Genomic DNA, 22,980 nt, shown 5'->3' with positions numbered 1-22,980 from the left:
CGTGTTGTGATGTTGTGCTGGTACCCCGGGTGATGAGCTGTTCCATTTATGACACATGGATGATTATTTTACATAGATAAATTAAAACATAATTCTTTGTATGATGATAAACTAGTGAACTTGAATGCAAGTTACCAGTCCTTTCATATCATAGAATGATGTTCATTCACTATAATGTGTTCATACCTTATTTGTTCTTTCTATTGTAAAGCACTTTCTGACCAGTGTCTGAAAATTGCTATATAAAATTTACTTGCTTACTCAACTTTACCTTGAATCTGAGGCCCACAAGATACGTTTTTTCACTCCTCTGTTGAGAGCTATGGAGTCAAAATAAGCCCGTTTTGAATTAATAGTTGATTTCTCATAATGTTCCATTCAGTGTCCGATCATCCTGTTGGTGGGAGGAACACTGGAGATCTACTATAGGACATTCATCAAATAAATCATTCTGTGCCCAAGTACACCCCTTGAAGTCCCTACACTTGCAGTGAGGTAGTGTTTTGACTCTAGTCTGAACTGGTCTTTCAGACAGAGGCTCTGGTTTGGACCTATTTATCTAGATGTCCATCTCCACTGACAATCTTCTTTGAGAGTAACAGAGAATCAGCACCATGTTCCCTTATGGATCCCCTGCTGATTCCCACATCCTAGTTCCTTCAACCTCATCCTCCTCTAGTCCTGAACATATGCAGCTGGATTGAGCAACCTTGTCTTAAGAGGACCACTTGTGATACCTTCAGCATCATCTATTTACATTGTGCAAAACTTAGCACTCCTAAAGGCAGGGACCATTTGCAAACACCTGAGTGATGGTATCTATCCTGTCTCCCACAAACAGTTTGGTTGTCTCTCAGTTCTGTCTCCATGTCTCTTACCACACTAGTGGATTCAAGTGGAGACCAGAAACCTTCTGGAAGTGGATGTGTGGTTCTGGCAGAATGGTCCCCGAGTCAGCCCATGTGTAAGGTCTGAAGCCTGTTGGGTGCCAGAAGAAATTCACAGGCTATCAGTGTTGTCCCTCTCCACTGTTGGGAGGACTGTCAACTTGGGACATCACACTTCGCCTTCCACTCCAAAATCTTGGTCCTTTTTATGATAACAAAATGCATTAACACAATTTTCTCTTCTTTACAGTTAGTGCTTATGTTTCAGATATGACCAAATTTCCATGTGTCCCTGCTAAAGCCAGTTTTTTAATGTATCTTGTACAGATCCTCCATTTCTGCCACACCTCCCCCTCCATTGGAGGTCATAGGGAACCAATATATTCAGGACCCCAGATACCACTAAGGATGGTTGGAAAATTTGGTTAGATTGACTCCATCTAAAGCATCATCCATTTTCTAAACACTTATCCTGGTCAGGATCGCAGAGGTATGGTTCCTATCTCAGGCAGCACCCCGGAGGGTATTCCTGTTCATCTCAGGGCACAGAAACACACAGTCACACTCAATGGGCAATTTAGAGACACAAAATAGCTTAATTGCATGTCTTTGGACTGTGGGAGGAAACCAGAGCACCCAGAAGATTTGGCAAACAAGCAAACTACAGAATGTGAGGCGACAGTGCTACCCATTGAGCCGTGGAGCCTCCCACCTAAAGTAAATTTCAACAAAGTCATTGTATACCTGTTATGAACTAAATATGCTCTGTTCAGGTGCAGGAGTGGATAAAGGATGTCTACTGGCCCTTACAGAAACTACAGATTTAGTTTCCAAAGATGGAAAAATGTCTAACAATTTAATAATGGGGACTGTATTCAGTGTACTCTTCTGTATTCAGTATTCAGAGGTAACCAATCACATTCAAAATCCAGCCCAAAGGTTAAAAGCATAAACTTGTTATCAATGAAAGTGATGAAGTATCCATCCATCCAGAGTGTATCACCTTTGAGGTTTATTTATTTTGTTTATTTTATTTCCATATACCTTATATGGATCATATAACGGTATGGAGTGAGTATTTGGATGACTGGAAAGGCAATACTCAAATCCTAACTCACTCCAATTATCTGAATATTTCCTGATGTATATGTGGAACTGGAAATTGCATGACATTTAGATGTACCACCTACAGTAGGAATACCACTTTCTTACTTTTGTTACTGCTAAACATGGGTACAAATCTCTCACCTTTTCTGAAGAGCACTTCCACAATTCGATGTTCTTCTTGCTGCTTTTGTTGAATTTCGGTCTAGCACCTGCAGGACAGATCCAAGCAGACGACACATCAGATTTACGGACTTACAGGCAGCCTCAGTGCTGTATTACTCTGGGTTCCTCTTTACCTTTCCTGTGATATGACAGTACCAACAAGTCCAATAACTACTTTTTGCACATTATATGGTACCCTTTCACATCCTTTCCACATGCACACTTTCACTTTATATATCTCATCTTTGTATCCTTTTCTTTATACTTACATTTTACTAGCAATGTTTTACACTTACAGTATTGTACTGGGTCTCTTTTTATTTGGTGTTTTTTTGTGTTTCTTGTGTTCTTTATTTGGATATTTTTAAGCACAGTAAGAGTTATGTCTTACCATTACTATTTCTGTCAGGAAAAATAAAGTCTTGTCTTATCGTAACTTATCGTGACGTATCCTATCTTATCTTATCGTGAGAACAAATGAAGGACATGAACACACAGTGAACACATTACTAATGCAGGAACGTTATCACAGTGTCAGTCATTCTCAGAGTGCTCTCTCAGAGACACCTTTTCATGGACGAAAGGACAGCACACTTGCTGAATCCAGATCACACTCTCTCTCTCATACAGAGATCTTGCAAGGGTTTATATTATGGTTTAATACAGGTTAGTGGGGTGTCAAGACTGTACTATAGCAGAAATAAATGAAAAAATTGGTACAGAAATAATCTGCTCTGCATTGAGATTATATGAAATAACAGCAAGTATAAAGAGAGTTTTTTGCATTAAAATATTCATTGTTCATTAATCAGAATCTTTTACGTTGAATAGCTTTTCCGAAATGACATAATAGTCTGTGACGTGTATATCACTGACTGACAGGAGACATGTGAACAGAATAACAGTATTCATTGTAGACCTATTACAATTATCTTCTTTTAGGAGTTTTATCTAAGATATCTAAGTTTTATCTAAGCACTCATTCTAACCTCACAGCAACTTACTCCTGCATAGACTGTAGATATATAGTAAAAATGATTCTACACCAAGGTGCGGATTATACATAGTGAGCTACTGTAGAAAGGCCAGCCTTTTCTATTAGGTGAAAGCCAGCAGGCCTTCCACTGAACAAATGTCAGTGGGCAGCAGTGGTATATAGTCACTCTTCTAGTTTAACCAGATCGCTGTGTAATATTTTCAAAGGCCCACTAAATTTCCACTAAAGTTACCCTTTACAACAAATATAACATTGTGTTCAGCAATTATACACCACCTACTGGTTAAGAACCTATATATCGTCAAACCCGTGTCATATTAAGATCACCGAGGGTAGATAAAGTGTTTAATTTTGGGAAATGTAATTATGCATCAAATTCAGCTGTAGAATCATAGAACCAAAAAGGGTATGCTATATTTTGTGTCTTTTATATGTTCCAGTATTTACAGGAAAAACATATTTATTGAGGTTTTAAGATTCCAGAGAGGAGATTTTTAATCAATTCCTAAGCAGTTGTTCAAACCACTCTAAACTGCTTTTCGGCAAAACCAAAAAAGACCACTAAGACCACTAAGACTGCCCCTCAATCTTTATCTACATTTGCCACATATGATCTCCTAATGGGAATCACAAACTCAACCAAATGACATGGATAGTTTAGTAGGTGGGTTCCAAACAAATGTACCCATCTTCAAACAAAGCTTACTCTCACTGCACTATTATAGAAAAAGTGTAATATATTCAATTTGTCAGAAAAGAACTCTCACCAGACCCAAGGCCCACTTCAAAAGCCCTGGAGTATGTTGGTACAATGACAAAGCTTGAGAGCATGTGACACACAGCTGGCTAACAAAAGACCCCCCAAATTTGCACACTGGTCTCTAATTTCGTAAAAACCAGGCTGTCCCTCAGTTACACGCTCAATAAATAAATATATATAGCCTGGAGTGACCTTTATATAACAGCTGTGTGCAAACTGCTTTTTCTCAAAATCAGATGTAGCTTACAGACACAGAATTACCACTTTGGACAGAGATTTTGCAGTTAAATTAATATTGTTTTAAGATATATGTGGTTGCCTTACCCAAAAACTATAAACCAAGAAAAAGATGAACATTTATGGTTTATCCAATATCACCATCCACACCTCAGCTTTCAATGAAGGCCAATGGTAATATACAGTATTATTACTGTTACAATTTATTGAGATCTGTGGTCAACTGACAACAAATGGTGCTTCATCAGACATCTAACATTTGAAATCTAAAATGTGTTTTAAAATTAATAATCCACTTAATCCAAGGACATCTAGGTGACAACCAAACTTTTCTCTCTTCCCTCTGGTCAGCAGTAAGTGGAATGGCCTGTCAAGTAGAACACCATTATTATCCCTTATTAATTAACCACTGATTCCTCAGATATTAAGTCCTGAAGACAGCTAGTAGTTAAAAGTTTTCCCATAAATTACCTGCTCCACCATAGGGAAAAAATAGCACAATCCTCAAAGGATACAAGAAGGTTCTAATTTCAGTAGAAGTAATCTATAGATGGTTTGGTTTTACTTTAGCCATTACGTATATCAACTTTTATAGGCCAACAGTATAATGTTGGGTGTAGAGTATATTCCACATCCTCGTGCCCTGTATTATGACTCAAAGATGTGTTTGAGGGAAATGTGATCAATTCAACAGCTGGAAATTTCAAATACAAACAGTTCCAAGTGGAACCATTTTATGACAGATGTATGGATCTTTTCCACAGGTACCACTATTGCATGGGAATGGTGGCGGTCCTTGGTTGCACAGCACTGCATGGGTTTAGTTTGCTAGTCCCTGCAAAATCTTGGTTATAGCGGCATTTGATGGGTTATAGCAGCCCTTAGAGTGATAGCGCGGCTATGGACCTAGTACCCAGTCCATCCAAGCACATGCCATCATACAAACAGAGCCAGACAGAGATAAAGCTGATAATGGCACAGAAGGAACTAAACACAGGAACTGGATCATTTGAATTATTTGCAGGTTTAAAAAACATGTATAGAGAGAGAGATCAATTTATGGTGCAACTGCAGAACTTTCTAATTGATCTTTTAAACAGATACAGATTAACTGGGCGATCCTGTAAGAACACCTATGGACTTATAATAGGGGATTGCCTTAGTGTAACTGGGCGATCCTGTAAGAACACCTATGGACTTATAATAGGGGACTGCCTTAGTGTAACTGGGCGATCCTGTAAGAACACCTATGGACTTATAATAGGGGACTGCCTTAGTGTTGAGTGTGCCTTACATTCGGATGGTACACAGCCCTGTTAGTGTGATGTGACGTCAAGGTCTTACATGTAGCTGGATCCATGACCCTACAGACAGAGACCCTGCGCTTGAGTGGCTGGGAAGCTGTTGCCATAGTTACAAGATGAGCAAACAAAACAGGCTGTGTGTTTGATACGTAGCTGTTGAAAAGTTAATACAGCCAAATCTTTAGACACTTTCTAATAGTTATTTAAATACTGTAACTAAATGTTTTATATTGGTCTAATTAAACATGAATGAAAATAAATGGAGTGAAATTAGAAGTAAAAAGTAAAATTAGAAGAAGTAAAATTAGGTGAAAATACTAAAAATCACTTCATTTAAAGATTTTATGCACATGAAAAACCAAGCACTCAATGCTGTGCATTTGTGAATAAGCTATATGACACTAATTTTAGGCATGTGATCCTACCTTGTTCTTGTGCTTCAAACTGCAAAGATCCAGAGCGTGACAGGTCCACTTTGCTCATGCCCAGTGCTAACATTAGCTGCTCCACATTCATGCGGGCTGTGAGTTCTCCATTGCGGTCGCCGATCTGTAGAGAGGCAGGGGGATCCCCGGATGAGCCGTTTCACACTCATGGGTCGATGCGGAACAGATTTGATTTAGGAACTTAAAAGCCCCGACTTAGAAAAAGCTCCATAATCAGAATATCATTCCCCTTGAGTTAGCATGACCTTATCTCTGTTCCATCTACATCGCACATTAAAATATTTTTAAAACTGTATTATAATTGTATGCAGGTCTGCAAACAGTCCTCCCCCATGTCACTATACAGCAGCGGCTGCTTGTAACCCTGAAGCCAAATGCAGATGAGCAGTTGTGCTGTGAGCCCCAGAACTAAACTGGGATTCCAGTGATCAAAGTGGGTTCAACTCCACTGAATGAGACACATAGCCTTGCATTTATAGCTAATCCTTAGCAAGGAGGAGAGGAGGAATGAAGGGAGAGGAAAGAGACATTACGTGGACCATGATGTGACTTTGCCTTGACAATGATTACATCTGACTAGAAAGATGGCAAGCTGACTTAGGGCTTAGGGCAAGTCACTGAATCAGTGAAGCACATGAGTCTGGGGTGTGCATACAAAGAGGTTCCAGGCCAGGAAAAGTGAAAGAAATAACGATTACAGCCACAAATAAGTAACATGATGGAATGAATGTCAATATGGTGAACTGCTATACCTCTGTGGAGATCTCCAGGTGCTTCTGAGCATAGTGCAGTGCCTGCTGGTGCTTCCCTTGGGACACGTAGGCGTTCCCCAGGCTCCAGCAGGCCCGGCCCTCGCCGACCCTGCAAACAGAGGACACGCCCTCAGCATTTTCTCACCAGGGATGGAGATCCCAGCTGAGCTGGAACAACAGCTGCTTCAGTGAAAAGGGGAAGGAAGATCTGTAATGTAACATCAGCCACGGAGGATACGAGTAAGGAAAGGGGACTTGGCGAGAGAAACAGGAAGTGGTGCAGTGTGGCCACGCCCATCAGGAATGACACAGACCTGTCTGAGAGCTGCTGGGCTATTACCAGGTGCTTAAGATGGAACTCGATGGCACGGATGTATTCCTGCAGGAGAGTGTAAGTGTTACCCAGGCTGTAACAGGCCTGCGCTTCCATCACCTGGTCCTTGAGCTGGTGGGAGAGCTGCAGGGTCTTCCTGTAAGAGTTCGGGATTCACAGAGCAGACAGGTGATTAGACATCACTCCCAATATCTGCTGTGTTGTTTAATTTTTTGCTTACATTATAAGGCAAGAGAAATAACACCTATCTTAACTATCACTAATAATGCTGGCATGTTTTCCATCTTTTTGCTACACACACAGAACACATGGGCCACATCCAGCCCTTACCTGTAATACTCTGCGGCTGCATTGAACTGTCCCAGGAAAATGTGAGCGTTGCCTAGGTTACTATAAGCTCTCCGCTCTGCTGCTTTGTCACCAAATTCCTTGGCAATAGAGAGGCGCTGCCAGGGCGGCAAACAGGCACATGATGTCATTCTGCCCCACAGGATTTACTTATCACATGACTTTGGGCGCTTTAAAGCCAGTCGATCGTCACCTTTCTGTGGAATTTGATGGCTTCCACAAAGTTCCCCAACAGGTAATGGGTGTTGCCGAGGTTTCCGAAAGCTCTTCCCTGGGCAGCCCTGTCTCCCAGCTCACTGATTAGTGACAGATTCATCCTGAAAATGTGACAGGAAGAGTTAGTGACACGGTGGTAAGGAAAGTGACGGCGACGCTGACAGTGGCAGCAACATGAAGTCACACACCCGCCTTTTACTCTCACACACCCGCCTTTTACTCTCACACACCCGCCTTTTACTCTCACATACCCGCCTTTTACTCTCACACACCCGCCTTTTACTCTCACACACCCGCCTTTTACTCTCACACACCCGCCTTTTACTCTCACACACCCGCCTTTTACTCTCAAATACCCGCCTTTTACTCTCACACACCCGCCGTTTACTCTCACACACCCGCCTTTTACTCTCAAATACCCGCCTTTTACTCTCACACACCCGCCTTTTACTCTCACACACCCGCCTTTTACTCTCACACACCCGCCTTTTACTCTCATACCCATGACAACAAAATAAGTTTAACCCCTATCTAAAAAAATGGTTTATTCCAGGAAATAACTCTGATCATGACATCTAACAGCTTAGCCAACATGAATTAAAAAATATACTTAAAAAATATTTTCCATTTTTAAGACTTAAGGGAATTTTAAATCACAGTTTGTTTTTCCTTTCGTCCATCAGTCATTTTCTTCAGGATCTCACACCTCATGTACATGCTGGCTGAACTGTGACTGAGTGCCTGCTTGTTAGGGGGAGGTAATGTGAAGTAACCACAGTGTGGGGGTGGGGGGTCACAAGGCTCATGGGCTGCACCAGCATGGCATGAACCCAGAGACACCCAAAGTTAACTCTCACAGATACCAGTGTCTGTTAAAAGAGGAACATCTCTGAGATCCAATACAGAGATAAACCAACCAGTAGTGTTACACTGTTAAACTAGCATTATTATTACAGCTACAAACTGAACAATCAGTAGATTTGAATGTCTTGCACAGGGGTCTGGAGACAAAATTTAGTCCATTGCTGAATTTTCATACTTATAGTGCCATCTACTGTTGAAATTGGGAGGGGCAATTTAGTCTGAAGATGATGCTGGTTTCTACCACTGTACAGAACTCTGCGAGCTACAGCATATACCATGCATAATGGACTGCTCTCATGTGCCCGTCAGCCCGTGTTGCCACGTGTCAGTACGTCAGCTGGGCCGTGTGTTTGGCAGACTCACTCGTAGAATTGCGTGGCCCTCTGCAGCGTGTCCCTCACATCAGGGGGGATGTCTCCGGGATCTTGGGGGCAGCCCCACAGTTTCTGCTTGCCCTTGGTGTGAAGCACATTGCCTATATTGTACAGGGCTCTTGCTTCTCCGACCTGCTTCCAACAACAGAGAACACAGTCAGCCTTTAGCTGCTAGCTGAGAGTCGCTGCTAAATGACGAACCTATTTCTGATTGCTAATGTGCAGTTTCTCAGTAGTTTTCCTTTAGTTCTTCTTCCCTCAACAGTCCAGCACTTATAAGATAAATTACCCTGGTCTTGGATAGAAACACCTGATAAGTGAATAAATGTATGTAAATGTGATGTAAACATAGGTGTTAGCACTGTGTGTTCTTAGTTGTGTCATTTCGACATTGATCCATGACACAAGCCTACATATAGCCGGTTAATACATTTGGAGGAACCTCATTTCTATACTTCCCTATGTTCCTCTTATATATACATGGCCGTCTGTGTCTTGCCCGCACCTTGTCCCTCTGCTCGCGGGCGATGTCTAGGTGCCGCTGGCAGCAGACCACCGCCTCGTCGAAGCGCTGCAGGACCTTCAGCGTATTCCCAAGGTTGCTGCTGGCTTTTCCCTCCCCTATTCGGTCGCCTATGGTCCTGTAACGAAATGAGTCATTCAGTCCAAAACCTCCAAACAGGCAGTAAAATCTTCAGCATACATGCTGTTTATTCTCAAAAAGAGTAAAGTTTACTTAAAGGCTGTGAAATCATTCATTTGTTTACTTATTTATTTGCATTTTTGTTTACTTGGTATTATGTTTAGTATCACTACTACTAGTAGTACTACTATTTTTTAAAAAAATCACAATTACTGCACAATTACTCCCCCAGAATACATTTCACAATATACAGGAATTAGTGGAGAACCTTGAAGTTAAATAAGTCATAGTCACATTATCAAGATAAAAAACAAGCAGAGTCTTGTTAGAGCAGCAGTGGGAGGTACCAGGTAACGATGCCTTTGTTCAAGCAGCAAGCCACCGATCTCAAAACTGCTTTTGTCTGACTTCTTTAGAGTATATGGATGATTGAGAACAGCAGTTCAAATCCGTTACCTGGCAAGCATGAGATCGTGTTTGTGGTACTCCATCGCTTACCTGGCGAGCATGAGATCGTGTTTGTGGTACTCCATCGCTTACCTGGCGAGCATGAGATCGTGTTTGTGGTACTCCATTGCCTTGCTGTACTCCTTAAGATAAAAGTAGGCATTGCCCAGCTGGCTGTAGATGGCGCTGAGGGTTTTCAGGTCTTCCGTGCCCACCCTGACGGCAGCCTCAAAGAAAGATGCTCCTTCCTTGTAGTTCCCAGCTTTGCAGAGTCGCTCCCCCTCCAAGGCCAACTCCAGGGAGGAGGCTTCCATCCTGGGTGGGGAAGGACAGGAAGAGATATGGGGATGTACAATGTTACAGCGTTTACAGCCGGGTTGGGGAACCTGATCCATGGAGAGCCACTGTGGGGGCGGGTTTTTGTGATGACCTCCAATCAGAGAATAATAAAACAGTGGTTCTCAACTCCAGTCCTGGGGACCCACTATTATTGGCTGATTGAGAGGTCATCCCAAAAACCTGCTCCCACACCAGCCCTCCATGGAACAGGTTCCCCGCCCCTGGTTTACAGGCAGCTGAAGAGAACATGCTTTCTCTCCTCCAGTTCGAGGTGATGTTCAGTCGTATTGCGAGCACAGAACAGACATGAAGCAGCAATCACAGTCACACTTACACCCCCAAAATCCACACTAAACCCACAGGCATGGCCTGACACGTACAATTGGGCTACGAGTCCTTCTCCTTTATTCTTGGCAAATGATTACCCTCCAACTCATAACCTTAAGTAAAAATACAGAGATTTAAACATGTGACTTGAAATCCAGGAGTCCCGTTAGTCTAAACACTTATTTTAATAATTTTTTATGACCTACCTTTGTGTATAATAAGTTACAGCTGCATTGTTCAAGAGGAGAAACTGTCGAATGTAAACGACTGTTTGTTTCATGACTTTCCTGACTTTCCTGCTGCAAAACAGGTTTTGCTTATGTCAAATGTGTTAGTCACAACAGCCTTGGTGAACTGCGTGCTCCATTGCCATGTTCAGGCCTGTTGAACAGGAATTTCTTATGGTGCGGTTTCTCTATGAGGAAAGACTCTGGAAAGCTGACTGCAAAAGGCTCTGCTCCTATTGATGTTAACATGCTGCAGTCACAATATAAAATATTGCTGATTTTGCCATCCAGACCCTCGCTTATCCTGCCTCTTGTTGCCCATGTCTCCATGGCAACAGTACAGTTGGATGATAGCTTAATCAGTGATCGTAAAACAGATACAACATTAAATACCTGAAGCTGAAACTCAGACTTAATCACTTGTGACTGCAGCTTTCCCAGCACTCAAAATCTTTATTTCACTTCCAAGTTTGACCCAATTATCAATTTTTCTCTTTTTAGTTTTGCTGAATATCAACAGTTACAACCTGGGTCAGTGTTTTAAATTATGTTGTACAAATGAGAAATACATAGAGCATCACCTGAAGAACTCACCAAGTATCATATGGCCAATACTGAGCACCATTTGAACAACAAATATATGGCACTGGTATAAAAAGGGAGCATGGAACAGAATAGTGATACATAATTAACCCCTGTGGAGAAATTCTCTTCGCCTCATCTTGCTCTTCATATTGGTGAGAACAAACTTGGGGGTCACAGCGAAGGGACAGGGAGCTGGGGGTTAGGGGCCCTGCCTCACAATCCAATAGACTTGCGGCTATTTTGTCAAGGCTGGACTCAAACCAATGACTTTCTGATCAGAGTCAGAGAGGTTTAGCTCACTGAGCCACACAGCACTGCCAAACCAAACTAAACCCCGAACTAAACTTTCCTGCCAAAATAGCTGTCAGTTGTATTATGTGTTGAAACATTCAGATATCTCAGAAATGTTATCTCACAAGGTCAAACAAATCAAAACAATCATTGTTTTCATTGAAAATCTACTGTGATTCTTAAATGTCACCCAAATGTAAATGGTTTCACTTTATATATTCTTCTCAGATTGCTAATTTAAATTCAACGCATCGTCAACTGATATGACACAGACCTGGACCATCCAATAGGAGCCAAGCTGCACCCAGCCTAACTGAGACTGTACCTCTTTTTCTGCTTGGTGAGGGTCTTCTGCACATATAAGCTGAGTTCCAGTTGGAGGGGGCGCAGCAAGGGCTGAGGTCTAGGACCACTATGAGCCAGCCTGCACAGAGCCTTTTCTGCCCCACTGAGGGGGCAAGAGTCAGGGGGCATCACAGACCCCATGGTCTCAAAAAAGAGCGCAAACAGAAAGGAGGCATGTCCAAAAAAACCCGTGAAATGCCATGGTGGCTGGAATCTGAGAGAGAATGGGGTCCGCAGGGTGCACAGGCAAATCAGAGAGAGCCGTGAATATTGACTTTGGCAGATGATCTCTTCTGCGATTCCAAGTCTCTGGTAAATACAAACTTCCTTCCCAAATTGCAAGCTCCAGAAAGTAACCACAATGGCAAATTACACAAACATGTTTAAAGGACCCTTGTTCTGATCCATCTGACAACGTCTGCACCTTAAAAAGCAAGTCCACGATTTATATGGCTTGAAGAATCCCCGCCGGCCAATTCAAATAGCAAGGCTGTTGTATCCACTTACTCGACTCCAGATTATCCCAAACCCATTTCCTGAGTTACTGAAGAAGTTTAAGAGAGGATACGCCCTTCTGTGGGCCAGCAGTGTAGATGATACCTTGGTTCTTAAGGGAGCTACTTCTGGGACAGAATGGCTGGAGAATGAATTCTGTTTGGTACATAAGACACCAACCCTGCTGAATTAGAGTGGCTTTAATTCCCCAGCTTGCGGGGCTCTACGGAGGGACATGTCACACATAAACCGGCTCGCTAATCTTCTACTCTCCTGACCCCAATACACAAATTGAATTATAGCTGTAGCAGCGGACATGGTGACTGACTTACCGTGCAGCTGCTTACTATGGAGCGTCTGGCGATCATGCAGATGCCAGCAAACATTAAATTGGACGCGAGACGAAAAAGGTGCCTGAAATGACTGCGGTAATAGCTAATCTACCAAAGCCAACGAGTCACACAGCAATGTCCCTTCTTCGGGGTCCAAGTATATTTAATTAGCTACAAAAGCAAATCCCATTAGTCTTAATTCAGGCTTTCAACTGAATGCTGCCCTAGAAACAATTTAGGCAAAATGCTCAAAAAGCTTTTCTACAGTAAGCTGTCTCTCTACATTCTGGAAATTATATATTCATTTAATAGTAACTTTTTTATGTTGATATATTTTTTCACACTTTAAAAAGCAACATTATTATCCTCCCTGTCCCTTCGGTCATCTGCATGTCATATAAAGTAAAATAAATATGTAAAGATTAAACATATATGAAAAGAATACCTTTGCAGGATTTTGTCCCAGTATAAGACAGTTTTGAAGTGAAGATTCATTTTTGTATCTCTTAGGATGTAATCAGTCAACACAATGCACCATCTGTATCAGCTTTCAATGGTCCAAATATGATCTGACCAGAAAAATCCAGCAGGTGCCGACTGTATGAATGCATGTGTGTGTAACTGTAGGCTTATGAAACAGAATTTGGTGCATTGATGCAACACTCTGAGATGCTTTTATAAATCTTCAAGCCCTTATCCTGTCTATGACTGTGCAGAACCTCTGCAGAACCTTGAATCCTTGATATCCAGCATTTGAAGTTTCCTTAAGAAATCCAAGCATAGTATTCAGAGGCCTATTTCTTTACTAAACACAGACATTGCGGCGTAACTTGAACATCCCAGAGGTGGAACGATCAGATCCAGAAAGTAGAAATCCAGACCAAGATTTAGTTTCAACCGATCAGTCACGTACTGACTCTGTGAATGTCACTCTTCATGCTCAACTGGTCGGCTGAAACAAAATCTTGGTCTGGATTTGTACTTTCTGGACCTGAACTTTCCACCTCTGGAACATGCTATGTATAACTGTCATGCTAACAATCTGGAAAAGAAAATGACTGAAATCATCTCCACCAACCCAATTACACTTATCCATAAAGCATCCTTCAACAGACTTTGAAAAACCTGTTCCTGACAAAGTTCTTGGATAAGATAATAAGGCTACTGTGAAAGCAGGGGGCTCTACAATGTGATAAATATTTCTTAATATAGCAGAAATACATATGTACCAGAAAGACAAGCTTGATCAATCACCTCACAACTTTCTCATGAGAGTTTTTGTTGTGTATGGGAAAACCAGGACAGTACAAAATGCCAGCACACAACAGCACACAACAGCAACATAATTTAAAATATTTAAGATAATTTAGGATATTTTCCTAATATATTTTATGATCTTCAAAACAACTAAAAAAGATCATTTATATTACTCTTTTAAATCTGTAAACTTGACTATAGTGAATCAATATGAATATATAAGCGTAATCTATAAGCTATAAATCTATAAGTGTAAATGAGAATAACAAAAGTAGCATTATTATTACTATTATTGACATTAATTGTAGTTATAATGTGAGTGCTGATGATAACAAAACAATAGTACTAATAAATAAACAAACCACCAAACAGATAAATGGGCAAAATGGCTCCAAATAATCCTCAATAATGTGTTTTTCTTTCCAAAGATTTCTACAGGAAACTTATACTCAGTGACATTCTTTTTTCCAGCAAACTTCAGGGTAAGTAAACCACAGTTTCCAGCAATTTTCATATTTTCGTACCAAATACCTTTATAATAAGAAAACCAGGCACCCGTGAACTCAAAGCCGTCTTGCTTTTGTCAGTTTTCCAGAATGCGAATGATCTTAGTTCAGTTCAGTTAGGCAGTGCAAACTCATCTATGTGTATGAGAGACAGACATACTCATCTACGTGTATGAGAGACAGACATACTCATCTACGTGTATGAGAGACAGACATACTCATCTACGTGTATGAGAGACAGACATACTCATCTACGTGTATGAGAGACAGACATACTCATCTACGTGTATGAGAGACAGACATACTCATCTACGTGTATGAGAGACAGACATACTCATCTACATGTATGAGAGACAGACATACTCATCTATGTGTATGAGAGACAGACATACTCATCTACGTGTATGAGAGACAGACATACTCATCTACGTGTATGAGAGACAGACATACTCATCTACGTGTATGAGAGACAGACATACTCATCTACGTGTATGAGAGACAGACATACTCATCTACGTGTATGAGAGACAGACATACTCATCCATGTGTATGAGAGACAGACATACTCATCCACGTGTATGAGAGACAGACATACTCATCCACGTGTATGAGAGACAGACATATTCATCTACATGTATGAGAGACAGACATATTCATCCACGTGTATGAGAGACAGACATACTCATCCACGTGTATGAGAGACAGACATACTCATCCACGTGTATGAGAGACAGACATATTCATCTACATGTATGAGAGACAGACATACTCATCTACGTGTATGAGAGACAGACATACTCATCTACGTGTATGAGAGACAGACATACTCATCTACGTGTATGAGAGACAGACATACTCATCTACGTGTATGAGAGACAGACATACTCATCCACGTGTATGAGAGACAGACATACTCATCTACGTGTATGAGAGACAGACATACTCATCTACGTGTATGAGAGACAGACATATTCATCTACATGTATGAGAGACAGACATATTCATCCACGTGTATGAGAGACAGACATATTCATCTACATGTATGAGAGACAGACAGACAACTTCAGCACTGTTGTACTGTTGTACTTGTGAATTCTCTTACATTTACTGATACAATTTGCTATGTCATTTTGTTATGTAACAGAAAACCAGAGTCCGCCCCCTTTAGGTACATTTTCCTAAAGGCTAACGGTGACAGCCATAAAAACACACACACACACACACACACACACACGCAACAGCGTTTCATCAGCACACCATCTTTTCTGGAAAACTGGTGATTAGATGGGACGTGTAGAAAGTCCCCATTCTGGCGTTTTCAGATGGAAATAGCAGCAATATTGGAAAGGGGAAATATTACTCTTATGAGAATCAGACTCAGAACAGGTAATAAGCTGAGTGGCTCGCTAATATGAAAAAGGGGACCTTTACAGTGACTGACCAACGCAGGCTGACAGTAGCTACTTGTACCCATCAGCCTGAATACAAGGGGGGGCTGCTACTGAGTCAAGCCTCCCCCAGCCCCCCGCCCCCCCCCCGGCAGAGCCTCGCAGATCCTGTAATTACATGCCTGTGGTTGGCCTGGGCTGGCTTTGGGATTGGGGGTCAGAGTAATGCATTCTTCTGAAGCACAGAAACACAATGGAAGCTCACGTCTCAGGGGAGGGCGTCTAATTATATGTAAGTTAGATTCATGGATATCCCCCCCCCCCCCCCCCCCCCAACGACTGTGACATGCCTGAAGCTGGGGGCTTAGACTTGAATATGCTAATAGGTCAGACAGGCTAAATATAAATAAATAGTCATAATTAGTCATTAGAAATCCCTGCCTTTAGAAGTGTCCACTTTCAGTCCACGTGGTTTAAGGATACATCTGTACTGTCCTCAGCTTCATCAAAGGAAGCACCTCCAGTCACTGGCCATCCACAACACGCTGGGCAACAGGCCAGAGGGCCGGTCTTCTTCTGATACAGCCTGCAGTCAGCCACCGGCTCTCTCGAGCTCCACATGGGAAAGGCCACTCAGTACATCTCACAGCACAAGCGGGACGCTGATTGCAAGGGCTGCTCAGAAAGAAGAAGCAAAGCAGGGAACCAAGATCCCCTCGCAGACTTCCATGGGATATATAATTAGCTGCCATAGTCCTGCTCGAAGACTTCGGATGACAGCCTGCAGGATTCCTCTTGAGAAGAACACCTTTACTAGTGGACCTCTCTCTTTTAACCAGTGTTACTAAAAGCAGGAAGAATCTGGTTGCTAGGGAACGGGCAGAAAGCCCTCTTACTCCTCTCACTGCCCTGTGCTTCCCTGCTGCATTTCGCATTTAACTTTTCCCTCTCTTTCTGCTCCGCAGCAAGTCGTCTTTTCTTTCTTTTTGTCTCATTCTCATTTTGTTCCTTCCCTTCTGCATTTCCAGTTAGAGCTTAGATCGGGCCCAAAAAATTAAACCCGACCCTACCCAAGCCCGTGCACCTTGTGTCCGAGCCCGACCCGGTCTGACACATTAACTGTAATTATGAGCCCGAGCCCGATTTAAACCCGACTATTTTTTAATACGTGAGCCATTGTAACAGACATTCTCAACTACAATTCTAAGTTGTTTGAACTACAGAAATTAGTTTAGATTTATCTTAATGAAAAATGCAACAAGGACGAAGCATGTAAACTGCATTGTTTGTTTATTCAGAATGGATTTTTGAGACACGTTTAGAAGAAAAGCATGTTTTCACTTATCCAGTTCGCTTGCTGCTGGAACCAGTTTGTGTGCTCGGCATCGAACTTTAAGTAAAGGGTTAAGAAAAAGGTTAAATCCTTCCGTAAGCAGCCAACGAGGTATGTGTTAATTAAGTTTTAGTTAAGTTTGTTGTATTTAGCCATGTAAATGTAAATGCTAACTGAGGTTCGTGTTAACTGTATATGAATTCTCTAAGCTGTCTTTATTGTTATTTATGTTTATATTTCATTTGAATTTCAATGTTTGTTAGCTAATATTGTAAGTCAAAGTGCTTGATTTTGTGTTTCCGTATCTGTATTTAGTTCTCACGTCTGCCATGATGGTGATAATAACGAAGCCACTGTCTTTCGAATAAACCGTCGGCTCAGTTAAATGCAAAGGACTCTTGTGCTCGTGTCTTACGGGAGGGAGCTACATTTATAATTATGGCATAGCTCTCCACCCAATTAGGCTAATTAAGTAATGATTTAAAAAAAAAAACCACACACAAATGCTTGATCATGGCCCCGCCCGGCCCGGCCCGGCCCGGCCCGGCCCGAAGATAGTGGCAGGAAATATCGGCCCGACCCGGCCCACGGGTCGGGTCGGGTCGGGTCTGGGCTCGGGCTCGGGCAGAGAATCTAAACTCTATTTCCAGTCTTCCGTCTCACTGCGAAGAGAGTCTGCGGCACTCTGCCAAGGCAGTCGGATGAAAATGGCCAGTTTCTAGGTGTGACTCTTCTAGAAAGGTGACGGGGGGGGGGGGTAAATAAACAGGACAGGGAGACTAACCGAGTTCTAAGGTCCCACGTGATGGGTCAGCTTTCCTTTTTGGTTGAATAAACTTCGATTTCAATACTAACACATCCGGATTAGGTCTGGCCCACACAATAAAGTTCATTTACAGCCTTGCATGAAGTTAGTAATAAAAAGAAGTTATTCATAATTGAAACATACTTTTTAAAAAATGTTACATGACACAAAGAAAAAAATAATGCATAAATCTTCTCTGACATCATGCCGTCCTCAAAATTCTCATTAAACTGACGTTCACTGCAGAATAAGAATGTGTAGCTTGTATGAGGGTTTTACAAACATTTTGCAAAAAAACATTTTTTACCAAAGAAAAATTTTTTTTCTTCAAAATACAAGCCCTCAAAAATTCTAGCAACTGCAACTTTTTTGTCCAATATATTTCTCATCTGGAAAAACCTTTAAAGCAGAGGACAAGTTTAATGTATTAATCATACTGTAAACATGCAAAGACTATTAAACACTGACAGCAATAAATTTGATTACAGATTGTGAGTAATTCCATTGAGAACGATAGATATACTTTAAGCATTTTATTTATAAATGTAAAAATTACCTAAAGAATTCACATAAGAATTCATTAAAATGATAAAATTTAAATGGGGTTTCATGGGTTTCCTCCACTAAAGACAAAACCAAGAAAAAGACATGAAATATGACATCTCTGCTGCAATTAATGGTGCAGGGATTCGCACTGCTGCCTCACACCTCTGGGACCTGGGTTTGAGACTCTGACACGGCTCCGTGTGTGTGCATGTCCTCCCTGTGCTGTTATGGCGAGTGCTGTGGTACTACGGTAGATTGGAGTTGCCAAATTGCCTACAGTATGGGTGTGAATAGTGTGTGAGGAGTGAATGGTGTGTGAGTGAATGGTGTTTGAGTGGATGGTGTGTGAATGAATGGTGTGTCGGTGAATGGTGTGTGAGGAGTGAATGATGTGTGAGGAGTGAATGGTGTCTGAGGACTGAATGTGTGTGAGTGAATGGTGTCTGAGGACTGAATGGTGTGTGAGGAGTGAATGGTGTGTGAGTGAATGGTGTCTGAGGACTGAATGGTGTGTGAGGAGTGAATGGTGTGTGAGTGAATGGTGTGTGAGGAGTGAATGGTGTCTGAGGACTGAATGGTGTGTGAGGAGTGAATGGTGTGTGAGGAGTGAATGGTGTGTGAGTGAATGGTGTGTGAGTGAATGGTGTCTGAGGACTGAATGTTGTGAGAGAATGGTGTGTGAGGAGTGAATGGTGTGTGAGGAGTGAATGGTGTGTGAGTGAATGATGTGTGAGGAGTGAATGGTGTGTGAGGAGTGAATGATGTGTGAGTGAATGGTGTGTGAGGAGTGAATGGTGTGCGAGTGAATGGTGTGTGAGTGAATGGTGTGTGAGGACTGAATGGTGTGTGAGTGAATGGTGTGTGAGGAGTGAATGGTGTATGAGGAATGAATGGTGTGTGAGTGAATGGTGTGTGAGTGAATGGTGTCTGAGGACTGAATGGTGTGTGAGTGAATGGTGTGTGAGTGAATGGTGTGTGAGTGAATGGTGTGTGAGGACTGAATGGTGTGTGAGTGAATGGTGTGTGAGGAGTGAATGGTGTGTGAGTGAATGGTGTGTGAGGAGTGAATGTGTGTGAGTGAATGGTGTGTGAGTGAATGGTGTGTGAGTGCCCTGTGGTGTGTTGGTGCCCCATCCTTGGTTGTTACCTGCCTTGCGCCCAGAGGCTCCAGACCCCTTGTGACTCTGGATAGGACAAGCAGTTAAAGAAAATGGATGGATGATTGACTTAATCAAGGGGGATGTTCAATGTGCAGCTATACAGCTGTATCTACTTACAGTTTTTCAAAACAAGTAGATAGTAATATGAGAATTTTCTACTCCCTCATTTAAATACTTACAAGAAAACAAAGTGACCATGAATACAACTGATAATCAAATTAAGATCTTTTGTGAGTTTTTGGTGAGAGAGGTAATGATCATGCACTGATTACAGCATGTTGCTGCACTCACCACATGACAAACCACCTCAGGGATGAGAACCTGAGTGCAGCCATGGGGCAGGTGATACCTCAGCACCACACTAGTCCAGATGGACCAGTGTGAGTTTCTCCCCAGTGGCTGGAGTGTCAATCCTGCCACCAACCCCCAAGTTTCCCTGTAAGTTGGAGGTCCTCCTTATAGGGCTGGATGTAGATTAACGTCATACTCAGGATGAAGCGATTGCAGATTAAGGGCCTTGATCAAGGTCCCAACGGAATAGAATCACAGCATTGATGGTGTCCTGATGGTGCATTGATCCTGTAGGAAATCCCTGCAATTCATAGTGGATGCAGCCAGCAAGATCATTGGTGCCCCACTGCCTTCCCTCAAGGACATATTCCACACCTGCCTCAACCGTAGAGCCACCAGCATTGCCGATGACTCTTCTCACCCCTTACACTCCCTCTTCAGCCCCCTCCCCTCAGGGAAAATGTACCAGGGCTCCACAAGACTGTCCAACAGCTTCATCCACCAAGCTTGATTTGATTCAAACCAGCAACCTTCCAATAACTGGCACAGATCCCTAGCCTCAGAGTCACCACTCTGTCACATGAGAACACAGGTGGGTGGACTTGATCACATGACTGAGGGGTTTACACGCTCAGCCCATAGAGCCATGCGACAGGCTTCCTGAAGAAGCCAAACGAAAGCCTGTGTTCTACAGTAGGTGCCGCTGAAGCCTCCTGAACAATCACACTAAGGTGATTTCCTCATGCTGTTATGACAGAAACTGCCACGTAACACATCAGTCAGCAAGTAACTTCCAATCCCTTCATGCAGATTGGAGAGCCAGTACCAACTGGATTGAGAGAGAGGCATATACCATGGGAACAATTAACGACACACAGGACTGTTTATCTGCTGGTCTGCTATACATAGTTCACAAGTTCGCACATGCAGACAGTGACGGATGTGGGAAATGCTGCGGGCATGGCAGAGCGCGGAGCAACAGGCATGTCCAAGCAGCTGTAATGCACTCTGCAAAGAAGTCACCCCACAAAATGACTAAACCGGCCTTGGGGCACGAGGCAGGGGTGGGGGGGGCAGGTGACTCGGCGCACCCAGTGTACAATTTGCGCAATGTTGAGAAGAAACAGAGCAGCCACACTGTGCACGTGCCAGGAGAAGAAGAGCTGAACTATCAAGCCGTCAGCTGAGTGACTGGAAAGAGAAGATTTTAATGAAGTATAATCTCCACATTAAGATCAACAGAATCAAAATCTTCTGAATATCAAATATGGCTCATGCAGACATGACAGGACTGACAGCTGCTGGAGGGGGAAACTCCTTCACAGGCCGTGCGTGAATCAGGGAACCCGGCATCTCAGTCCCTCCCCTCCCCAAACTCAACGACTTGTAACCCTCCCACACCAACACCCTCTCCAAGGTCTTACCTTGAATAGAGACGCTTGCTGGCCAGATCCTGGACGACACCATTAACAGACTGAGCCATAAAGCAGATCCTGCCTTAATCCCAGCAGCTCTCCTCCTCAGCCGTGCGCCTAGCAAAGCAAAAAGCAAGGGCTGAGGAAGTGATGTATTCTCCAAATAAACCATAAAGAGTGGCCCCTCCCCCCGGTGACATCAGAGAGCTGGGTGTATGCAACATTTTCTGCTGGAAAAGGCTCTGCTCTCAGCCTGCCTGTTTAGTGCCCTTGATTTTAATTTCCAAGTGGCGAATTACCATAACATTTTGAACAAGATTTTTTTTTTTGCATACTTTGCCTTTTGTTTGAATTCCTAATCAACATTATTTCACAGTATTCTTATATATCCACTTGCAGCATTTCAGGCAGATGCACGCAAAGTTGCTTTGATATACATTTATGAAATGTCTATAACATTAAGATTAGTGTAGTCACGTGACATTTGTATTGTTTAACTATGAAACGCACAATTATAACTTTGTACTGCTCTGTACAAAGCATGTTACTACAAATTAAGTTTCTACCTTGGAAAATTGATAGCAGGTGGTTGCATCGTCTTTATACAGTATGTATAACTGACAGTGTTTTTATTGGATAAAGAAAAAACTAAAATTGAAAATCCACATCAAATATTTCTTTAACAAAAACAGTATGCCGCAAACAGACGTCCGTCGGTGCTCTGGAACTGCCATGAAGACGTTAACGTTAGAATGTCCTAAAAAGAAAAGCAAAGTATACGCAGGAGTTTCAGGCATAATTGAGGCATCGGGATTCTCTTCTGAGATGCGCCCTGCCACGCCGCCCGTCCGGGACGTGCGCCCTGCCATGTCCATTGCAGAATACAGTCCTCATCACTGTGGGGGGGTGACCCCATGATGAGGGAGGGGATAAATCCTGGACCCAGAGGTGTGAATCAACAGTGCTGACCACCATGCCACCATACTGCCCCTTACCAAAGCCTGTTACAATAAATCAGTTACAGTTTAAATGTAGTTCTATTGAGTTCTGTCCTTAAGAAGGAGACTTAAAAGCCTATTTTGCTAATGACACCCAATATCCACTCAACCTCCAGTCACGGAAAGGTAAGTGAGGCTACAATTTGGTTATGCATATTTGCCACGTTTCTTTGATATTAAGTTTTGTCTTCAAAAATGACTTTCAACCCACATTTAACAAGAGCACACAGGTACATACTTGAATGAATGAAGATGCAAGACAACACCATGAGAAAGCTACATTTACTGATACTCTGATTTGGACGTCTCTTTCATTGGAACTAATGTTTGAAGCATAACTATAAGGCTGGTCTCCAAAAATCTATCCAAAAATAAACCCCAAAGGGTTCAAAACAAGACATACAATTAGTTCATGCAGTGAGAATTCCAAACATTCTGGGCTACAGCACAGTGCCCAACATG

General features: G+C 42.4%; 1 protein-coding gene across 3 annotated transcripts in view; it reads right to left on the bottom strand.

The window, feature by feature from the left end:
• LOC111842693 (G-protein-signaling modulator 1-like) overlaps positions 1 to 21,664 on the bottom strand; it is a 32,394-nt gene extending 10,730 nt beyond the window's left edge. The window contains exons 1-10 of one of the 3 annotated variants that reach the window (XM_023809595.2): positions 21,530 to 21,664; positions 9,972 to 10,193; positions 9,294 to 9,429; positions 8,778 to 8,920; positions 7,528 to 7,651; positions 7,317 to 7,432; positions 6,967 to 7,122; positions 6,653 to 6,761; positions 5,880 to 6,003; positions 2,136 to 2,203 (exon numbers count right to left, since the gene is read on the bottom strand). In XM_023809595.2, the coding sequence (XP_023665363.1) occupies positions 2,136 to 2,203; positions 5,880 to 6,003; positions 6,653 to 6,761; positions 6,967 to 7,122; positions 7,317 to 7,432; positions 7,528 to 7,651; positions 8,778 to 8,920; positions 9,294 to 9,429; positions 9,972 to 10,193; positions 21,530 to 21,588 (1,257 nt within the window). In that variant the 5' untranslated portion in view covers positions 21,589 to 21,664. The other 2 variants (XM_023809593.2, XM_023809596.2) reach the window with 2 other exon arrangements.
• Positions 21,665 to 22,980: the final 1,316 nt, after the last annotated feature.

The sequence above is a fragment of the Paramormyrops kingsleyae genome, chromosome 2 (assembly GCF_048594095.1).
Source record: "Paramormyrops kingsleyae isolate MSU_618 chromosome 2, PKINGS_0.4, whole genome shotgun sequence".
Classification (NCBI taxonomy): domain Eukaryota; kingdom Metazoa; phylum Chordata; class Actinopteri; order Osteoglossiformes; family Mormyridae; genus Paramormyrops; species Paramormyrops kingsleyae.
Note: the sequence above shows the minus strand (reverse complement) of the source record. Positions and strands in the feature narration are given on the sequence as shown.